Here is a 10,090-nt window from a genome sequence, read left to right on the forward strand (position 1 = left end):
TATGACCTTTGGGCTTGTGAAGGCATTTTGATGTCACCCAGAACTTGGCCTACAGGCTCTGGGCACCTTTCCCAAATGCACCTGGAGCTAAAATGACCTTTTTATTTATTCATTTATTTATTCGTTTTTTTGTTTTAAGTCTGTAGCTTTTTGCTGCAGATTATTGTTCAGAATTCCTGAGCTTTTTTTTTTTTTTATCTTTTAAGCATTTCAACAGATTACAGGACAAGTCAAATGATAAGATATATTTTTTTAGACTGAATTACATGAAAATGTCTCAGTGCTTCATTACAGTTAATTTATATACATTAGTTGACCAAAAACAAAAAGTGATGTTCCCTGAATGGGTCAGCATACCAAAACCCAAAATGTAAGATGTTTACTTTCATAGAAGAGCACAAAAATGATCAAATGTTTACGTGTGAGAACTTGTAACACACAGTTTCTGTGTTCTAATATGTCTTTGTACTGTTTTTCTACAATCTTTGAAAGTTTTATAAGGGCAACATCTGCTAACTGTGGGTTTGAAGAAACGTGCTACATTTTAAACTCTCAGCATTGCAAGGGTTTAGTTTAGGTCTATGTTTATGACCTGTAACTCAAGGTGTCGATATGAATGCCTCCAGACAAACATCACAGATAATAATACTACATCACTGACACTGTCAGCTACATCAATGACACAAAATCAAGCTAAATATCACAATAGTCCAATCAGCCTGTAATTTTCACATTAGTTTTACAAATCAGTGTATAAATTAGAGCATTACGCAATTTAACTTTATTGTTATTATTGTGCCTTAACCTGAAGTAAGCCATGAGACCAGGTGTAAACAATATCAACTTGTGCAGCGGTGAAACAGAGACTGCGCTGAAGCAGCACATTCACCCACCTACTCACTCTTTCAGGCTTTAGCTATCTCTTTCTCACACTTGCTGTTTCTAATGGTCAATGTAACCATAAAAACCATTATAAGAAAACTTGACGTATTATCAAATCTGGCTCATACTAATATCATCCGGTTACTGTGGCTCATTCTGACAGTGAATGAATGAGTCTGTGAGCAGCATTGAGTGGACCATTTCTACTTTTCCATAATTTCTCTCACATATATACTGTTACTGTTGTGAACTGAGCGGGCAATAATAAACCCAGTAGTAGTACCTAAACATGATAGTAAAATTAGATAGGTAGATAAAAACACAGTAAGTCCCCATTTTAGCACTCAGTGTTTTTGACCTGTGCCTCTTGGATAATTTCAGCTTCCTCATTCTTCTGCGCTGACTCTCCCTTCTCTGCTTCCATGTCTTTCCCCTTGAGTTGCTCCCCTCTTTTTGCCTCCCCCTCTCCCCTCCTCTCCTGACCACAGCTTGACTCAGGAGAAACAGAGGCAGATGTTCCAGGAGCACACAACTGCGCCCCCACCCCTACACCTCCCATTTGTACTGGATAAGCAGTTAACCCCCGGAAAGAATTGACCATACAAGCACGCACACACTCGTACAAAGAACACCGCTGGCAAAATCTATACAGGCTCAACAGTTGTCCAACTGAATGAACAACACACACACACTCATACACAGTGCTGTCCAGATCCCCTCAGGGTCTCTGATAGTCACCACTCTAGGGTCACGCCTGATGTCAGTGTTCAGGGCTCATGGTCTCTGTGGGCAGCTGGCCTGGCTAATCCTGCTGCTGCTGGAGGGTGCTTCTCAAACTAAAGGCAAACCCCTCCTCTGAGGGAGTTTTTTTTTTTTTTTTTTTGGTGGGGGGTGTTCACTTTGTTCAAAGTGCAAGCAGGGGTTGTTTGTTTGTTTGTTTGTTTGGTTGCTCTTTATAAATCAAACATTACATCAAACATAACAAACAGCAAATAGCAGGATATTGTAGGCTTTGTCCCATTTCTGGAGTAGATTTATTTGTAACTCACGTTTTGTGGTCACCCATAAGATTGTAAACATTTTTATTGTAAAACGATGCAAGAAAATGCAACCAAAAAGACAAATTAAATTCCACTCGGTGTAATGAAAGAGATATTGTTTGAAAAAATCTGAATATTTCATATCAATATTTCATGAAAAATATTTTTGTGTTACTGAAATGTTTTTATAAGATTCCCTAAAATTATGAGAATGTCTTCAAATGTCTTGTTTAAAGCAACCAACAATCCAATTATTACAATAATAATAGTAATAATAATAATTTGGAGTGAATAGAGCTTCACATATCTACATAGCGGCACATGTTCTGACACACAGACACACCCACACACACTGGTATTTTTTCTTTACTTTCACATTTCTGTCAGTGCTTTGTCACATTGTACGATAACCATTATGTTACAAAATATAAGATAAAAAATAAAACGTTTTCCAAGTAATCTTTGGAAATGTGTGAAACTGGTAACAATTGCTTTATTTTCTGTTTACTAATTCATTTACTTTTCCTGTTACTTAAACACAAGCTCTGGAGCAGGCAGTATTTTTATGTGATGTATATTCTATAGAAGGGCACATTTTGACGTTTGAACCGGTTCAAATGATAAATGTATATGCAGATTACACAGAGTGTCGCAATGAGGCTGACAGATGGTGTAAGTCGGTATATTCCTGGCCCAGGTGAGGTGAGCCTCCTGATCACAATGCTGCTGTTAATGAGATAATCTATCTATCTCTCCTACAGCAGTCCCAGCATGTGTGCGTTAATGTTTACGGTCGGTGTGATGGTGATGATGTGGAGGTTCCCACGACGGCCATCCATCCATCCATTTCTTGGCACACACACGCACACACACACGCACAGGCCATATGGCCACCTCATACCCGTTGCATGCCTCCACTGTGATTTGGCATCCAGTAGGCCTTGATCCACCTACGGAGGCCACCTACTCTCACCCAAGAGAGATGAGAGAAATGAAGGAGTGAGAGGTGGAATGGTGGCGGAGCGATGGAGTAGATGAGTGAACGTAAACGGAGAAATTAAGAGACTACGCAGAGACAGAGATGAAGGAAGCCATTTGGTACTTGGTTGGTGTTGTGGTGTTTGGTGAGCAGATGGCCGGGCTCGAGGAGGGGCGTGCCTTGTCCTCGCGACCCTTCACAAATCACACGGTTCTCCCCCGAGGGGCTCGCGACTCGCCGTTCAATAGGAATCAATGGGAATTACTTCGCAAGAGAAAGGGATGAATGGGCGGCGGGGCGCGAGACCTCTTCCTTTGTTGTTCCACTATGTGTCACGGAGCTCCTGCTCGCGCGCGCGCACACAAACACACACACATACACGCACACACACAGACAACAGGAAAGCACTTCAGTTAAACAATCGACCTCCAGTTAAACTATTTTTTAACCCCACACGTACACGCGTGCACGCACGGTCACGCACACACAAAGGGGGATCAGAAGAGGGAGGAGTTTCTACTTTCTGCTGTTTCCTTAAGACACAATTAGAGAAGCTCTCGGCATAAATTACGTTTTAGGGTAAAATATTGTCTTGATGCTGGTGAAGCGATGGAGGGGGGGAGGTGGCGGGGTGAGAGGAGTGGGGGGGGAGGGGGTGGGGGGGGGGGGGGTCACTTTCCATGTAACCATGCCTTTCAGTCACGCTTTGCTGGCGTAATCGGAAAATGTGTGCCATGTCATGGTGATGAATGACTGATGGTATATTGGCCTGATACACAGAGGGAAAGAGAGCACCAGGGACCTCTGAAAGTCGGGATGAGTGTAAATAAAAGGCCTAGAGAAGGGGGGATTTTACGCCACGCCACATAGACGCATCACAGGCTATTAAAGGGGGTTGAAATCAACTGGCTAAATGAAATGAGCAGCTCTGAGCAGCGTCCTACAGCTAAACACACATACGGGTATGTGGAAAGACGGTGGCAGGCAGGGATAATAGCGTTAAAGCTTAAGGTTAAAGGCCTTTCAATCATTTTCAAGGGGTGTAAAGAGCACATCGCGGACACGCAACCACATCAGACATGTATACACTGACCCGGAGGGGAGAACCAAGCAGGGTCATCAAACTTGTGCACGGTGGCACTGCGGCGCTCCCGCAGCAGCCCGTCAGCGCCGTGTGCGCCTGACATGACAGGCCGAAAGTTGCGCATATGTTATCTGTGGAGTGTGAATGAAGGCCTTGTTTGTGTACCGCGGCAAACCAAAGCAGTAATGATATGCAGACGGAGTAGCTTCCATTAGAGTTTTTAATTAAGTCCCCCCCCTTTAAAAATCTCCCAGTGCGCGCGCCCTTGTGAGTGCGCGATACTGTCTGTAAACATTAGAAGAGGACTCAGTTCTTCATTGAGTCTGACTGCTGCTCAAACCTCATTTAAAGGTTTTCATTTTTTTTTTTGAAAATGTGGTGTTACATGAAACGGGCGGAACCTAAAGTGAATGAACTGAAATGTCCAAAAGTAAATAGATAAGTAAAAGTCGGTATTTAGTCGGTATGAGAAACATATCTCTCATATGTAACACCATGTACGGTACAGTAGAAGCTGCAATCAGTTTTTAGCCAAATGATTTTTATATAAACTTCTTTTATCTAAGTAAAAAGTATCAATGACATTAAAATGTCTTTTTCAACAGACTTCTGGCAAAGAGGGCAGCATAATTTTCAACAAACACAACATAACAGTTCAATAAGGGCTGGGCTGATAATAATATAGGTACATTAAATAGAGTAAAAATTGTGAAACATGTAATTTCTTTATTTTATGTATAATTCCTTCGTAAATCCTGATGACTGTGGTCTATGTATCAATGTAAGTAAACATATTGGATATAAAATCACATCGGAAATCGTCTTTTTACACAACAGCTATCTTTGGAGCCTTTCATTTCTATCTATATTGAAAAACAATTGCTTAATTACTGCTTTCCTGCAGGGTTGCTAATTTTGTTTTAGATATATATGTAATCCCGTGAGACATTAATGACTTGGTAAAGAATCTCAGCACAGTTGGGAATGCCAGAGATAAGCTCAGAATAAATCACGCCAACAAGTGCGCATTCTTGCCCACTTTTCTCTGCGGATATACACACATATGCAAATTAGACAGTGGACCCTGCGCGAGTTGTGTTGCCAACCTGGTGTATAGCGAGCACACTCTCTGACTTACACTGTAGCGTGAATAGGGTGATGGTCTGCAGCATCTAATATAATCTGACTGTATTTCGTTAATATGATGTTTTATTATAAAACACATTGTAAGATTATTGTTTATGCACCCGGCCATGTTTTCCCCTTCGTTCTCTCTCTCCCTCTCTCTCTCTGGTGCTGTATTATTGTGGGAGAGCAGGTGCTGCCGTCCCAATTACCATACAGCTGAAAGCACAAAGAGAAAAAAAACTTTACTCCTAGTATGACTCCCCCCTCCCCCCGCCTCATATTCCCCCTCCTTTCCCCCATAAAGTCCCTTAATGACAGCCACGCGAGTGACACACCACCAAGTTTTTTTTTTGTTGTTGTTGTTTTTTTACTGTCTCTATCAAACTGCAAGTAAGGGAAATACACAGGCATGCCTACAAATACAGTTGGTGTGATCGCCTGAGGCCACTGAGCGCACTCTCGGAGATTTTTTTTATATTCTCGAGCACCTAAAACTGGTCATTATCCACTCAAAATGGTTCAAAATCTATTAACGATTAGAGGAAATCGATTGTATTCATTGAAAAATCGTAATGAGTTAAAATGAAGCTCTTTCTCGGTATCACAGTTCTAATATTCAATGCTGTTTTGAAGAACAGACTCGTCAGTCACATTTTTATCAAGACGTGGGTATTAAAATAACAGCACACTTGGTGCAGCCTACATTAGGAAAACAGCAGCAATGTTTTTATAATGAGGGCGCAAGTGGGGAGAAAGGCTGTAGGTCTCTAAGCCAAGAAATAAAGATAAAATAATAAGAATAGAGCGACTTGTTTTGGGGGTGTGGCATTGTGAAAACCACGGCAGGGGTAACACCATAGGAATGCAGCGGAGCAGATGGTCGTTGTAACGCAGTTGGGACGGCTGGCTGGCCGGCTGGCCATCCAAGGAACGAGCCAGGCCAAACCTTTACCATAGCCCCTCAAATATAAGAAGCCATGGTGCGTCTGGCTGCACCATGTGTATAAATCGCTTGATGGAGGATTTTGTCCAGAGGTAAAATAATTTGTCGGAATGTAAATGGGCCCAGTGCGTCCTAGAAGAGGGAGGCATCGGGGGAAGCATGGGGTTGTTGCACATTTAACAGCTCACTAGCCATTTGGTCCATCCCTTTGAGAAAAAGAGAGGAGGGGGGCGGGTTTAGAAAAGTTGTGTGCACCCCCTACCTCCCCCTTCCCTTTCTTTGTGATGGCCCCTGGGCGGACTTGTGGTGGTGGTGGAGGGAGGGGAAGAAGAGGAGCAGAGGGGCTCATTTGCATCTTATTACCCTTCGCCTGCTGGCCCCGTATAAAACCCTGCACGGGGCAGTAGACCCATCAGACACACGCACTGCCACACCAAGGAAAACGGAGAGGACCGCATATTTGTTTTCTGTGTTTATGATCAGCATATCATGATCAATCAAGTGGAAAAACAAACAAGCCCATCAAGAGTTGCTTCTTCACCGACTGATTGGAATTAACTCTTTCCATCGGGGATTTCATTCACGTTTCTTCGAGTGGATCAGTCTGCTGGGGATTACTTTGCACTGCAACAGCCTTTCTGTCACAAACTTTCGCAGTGTATTGGAAAATATAGAGGCGGAAGACAGACGCACCAAAAGGAAAAGTTTCACTACAACTTCCTCTTCCCACCCCCACTGCACGTCAAAGACTCACCTTGACTGCGAGACACTGGGAAGGTTTTACAGGACTTTCTCCATGAGTGTTTGAGCCGGGCTGCACGGACTTGTGGAGCTTTCACTGGTTTTGAGGGGCTGTCAACACAATGGGACGCCTGTGTCTGCTCCTGGCTGTCAGTCTCACCGTACTCACCTGCCAGGTAGGTCCGATGAAAGCAAGCTTTAACATTAAAGGGTATTGAAATACCCTCTGCACATATTTTTGAATACAAACAGCTTAAGATTGATTCTCACGGGTCCTGCCTTAAATACTCTCCAAATAATTGATTACGCGCGCGTGTGTGTTATAGGTTCTGTGCTCGGGCGTGTTTGAGCTGAAGTTGCAGGAGTTCCTCAACAAGAAGGGGATAACTGGGAATGCCAACTGCTGCCCCACTCACCTGCAGGGCCAGCAGCAGTGTGAGTGCAAGACTTTCTTTCGGGTCTGTCTGAAGCATTATCAGGCCAACGTCTCCCCAGAGCCTCCCTGCACGTATGGGGGGACTGTGACTCCCGTCCTCGGCTCCAACTCCTTCCAGGTCCCGGAGACCAACGCGGACAGCTTCACCAACCCGATCCGCTTTTCCTTCGGTTTCACATGGCCAGTAAGTAAAAGCAGGACATTATTATTAATAATATTGTGGAAATAATGATAAGCTGCAGTCTAGAGCTCAGTTTTGTGCATTTACTGTTTTTGTTTGTTTGTTTGTTTTTTCGGGCCCAATGCGTCAATTTTCACTGTTGGTAATTATACAGTTACCCCCACCCCCGAAAAAAAAACTTGAAGTCGTAGTTTTGAGGTATTCTCTGTCCGATAAACTTTGAGTAATGAGGGGCATTGACAGACTGAGATGTATTAGCTTTGAAGAGTGCAGAACGCAACAGATGCTCTCAAACTCCACACTTGTGAGGGTCTTTGTCAGCAGTGTGTGAGAGGGGCTATTGTAGTATTTCTGTGCTCTTTGGTGGGATAAAACGGGAAGGGGAGTTTGTGTTTGTTTTGGTGTGTGTGTGTGTGTGTGTGTGTGTGTGTGTGTGTGTGTTTGTGTGTGTGTGTGTGTGTGTTTTTTTTGTGTGTGTTTGTGTGTGTGTGTGTGTGTTACTGTGTATTCCTCCACACTTGCTCTTTGGTGGGATGGGTGGGTGTGTGTGTGTGTGTGTGTCAAACGTCTCTCTCCTCCGACCAGCCGTGGTGGGAAATTTAACATCCTCTGAGTTGGCACATCATTGGCAGCACAGCGTGAAATTCCGCCTCGTTTGGTTTTACAGCGGTGTCAGAGTGTGATATGGGCAGGGGTGTGAAAAGGGGAGCAGGTACCGGGCCTTATTAGGCACCTAATCAACACGAGAATTAGGCTGTGAAGTTTATTGGGAGGCCTGCTAATGGCCCGCCTGCTCTGAAGGGAGGGAGGCCTGTAGGCTAAGCAGCTGTTGATTCTCTCTCTGTCTCTCCTCAGGGGACGTTTTCACTGATCATTGAAGCTCTCCACACCGACTCCCTGGACGACCTGACAACAGGTGGGTGACAGCAAGAAAGGGCAGTAGTGTAACTCAAAGACAGAGCAGAAGGCAAATAGGTTTTCCTGGTTTTCTTTCAAATGTCAGGTCATATTTTTTTTCTTTTCAGCCATTTTTATAAGAATTAAGATCCAACTTTTTGAGGCACACACCTTCCCTTGAAAAGTAAATAAGGGTTAACCATTTCTAAACATCTGCTGATTATAGTGTGGGGAATCAGCTAATACTACATCTCAGTGAGGCAAACGTCCAGTGTGTTTTTGATTACATAGCCATGTTCTTGCATAAAATTTGTGTTTTTGCATATAATGGCACAATTTCCTGTGTGGGTTCACTTGTCTCTTGATAATAGGCATTCTCAGATTTGTCTCTGTGGTGAAATTTACTGTTGTCATCTTTAAGCCATCATCTTATCATTGCACTGAGGTTTTATGGTGTAATCTGTCTCTATTTGGAAAAAACAGTTCACAAGAAAAGCATTGTTGCAAGCCAGACAGCAGATTTCACCCCTTGGCCTTTTATTTTTCACTGCATGACAGACTCATTTTCAAAAACATGTGTGGCTGTCATTCTGCAGGAGCGTAAGCACACATGCTTCCGCAAGACCTGAAATCTATAGTAAACAAAGGAATATAACTGACAGCTTCATGTGAATGAAAGGGTCCTACCCTGTCCTACGCTCTGCAGAAAAGCTATGCTTCACAACAACATGTGACTCACAACAAGCTGTGTGATTTACTTTTTCAGACAACCCAGAGCGTCTGATCAGCAGGATCGCCACTCAGCGTCACCTCAGTGTGGGAGAAGAGTGGTTCAGTGATGTGCAGACAGCTGGCAAGACTGAGCTGCGATACTCTTACCGCTTCCTGTGTGATGAGTACTACTACGGCGAAGGCTGCTCTGTTTTCTGCCGCCCGCGAGATGATGCTTTCGGACACTTCACTTGCGGCGAGCGTGGAGAGATCATATGCAACTCTGGCTGGAAGGGACAATACTGCACTGAACGTGAGTGGTTTTGGTTTTAATCAAGCATTGTCAGTAGGTCTGTATGGAGCAATGTGAGGAATATCCATAACTGAGAGATATAGTTGGCAAGCACAAACACCTTCAGGTTAGTGGTAATGCAGTAGTTAAAATTTCAGTCCAATGGCAGCTGCTTAGATAAGCTGAAGGAGTGGCACAATCATTAGCAGCAAGCGGTGATGTTTACACAAAGTGCCTGATTCCAAAATACTGCCTCACAAGTGAGACGTGTTAACACTAGTTCCGGCTTAGTCTGGAATTACTGCCATCTTAAAAAAAACAGTTCTTTAACTTTTAAAATGAAAAACACATAAGCTTTAAGGGGTTTTGAGTTTCTACAGTTTATAAACTACTTTTCAAAGTTAATTTTCCCAACAGTCATTTGCCTCTCTGTATTGTTTGGGGCCTTTTTTTTTCACCTCATAATGCGGGGCCCGTGTGCAACAGGCGTCAGTTAGTTATCCCATAGCACCAGAGGCCTCCATTCTAATGAGCCGCAGTGGCTCCTCAGTAATTCACACGCCGCGTGCCTTCCATTAGACCACTGGGGCCTCCTCGCCCAAAACCTCCTCCCCGATTGGCCAAGTGGGGGTCCTGTATTGTTGTGGTTCAGGCTGTTGATTGGCTGAGCACGGTTGTGTATTGTTGTGGAGGGGGCAGCTGCTCGGTGAGAGGAGACAATGGAGCAGCTGTCTGGTGGTTAGTTCCACACAGACCAGCTGGCCCTTGGGGGAGGA

At 43.9% G+C, this 10,090-nt stretch overlaps 1 protein-coding gene across 1 annotated transcript in view; it reads left to right on the forward strand.

Annotated features, from left to right (window-relative positions):
• The first annotated feature begins 6,453 nt into the window (after positions 1-6,453).
• The window catches only part of dld (deltaD), an 8,319-nt gene continuing 4,682 nt past the window's right edge, over positions 6,454-10,090 (forward strand). Inside the window, exons 1-4 of the mRNA XM_014340299.2 lie at positions 6,454-6,973; positions 7,124-7,417; positions 8,270-8,330; positions 9,078-9,335. Of these exons, the coding sequence (XP_014195785.1) occupies positions 6,920-6,973; positions 7,124-7,417; positions 8,270-8,330; positions 9,078-9,335 (667 nt within the window). The 5' untranslated portion in view covers positions 6,454-6,919. The remainder of the gene's footprint in view (positions 6,974-7,123; positions 7,418-8,269; positions 8,331-9,077; positions 9,336-10,090) is intronic.

This window comes from Haplochromis burtoni, unplaced genomic scaffold (genome assembly GCF_018398535.1).
Source record: "Haplochromis burtoni strain Fernald_Lab_line unplaced genomic scaffold, NCSU_Asbu1 Contig_11, whole genome shotgun sequence".
NCBI lineage: Eukaryota > Metazoa > Chordata > Actinopteri > Cichliformes > Cichlidae > Haplochromis > Haplochromis burtoni.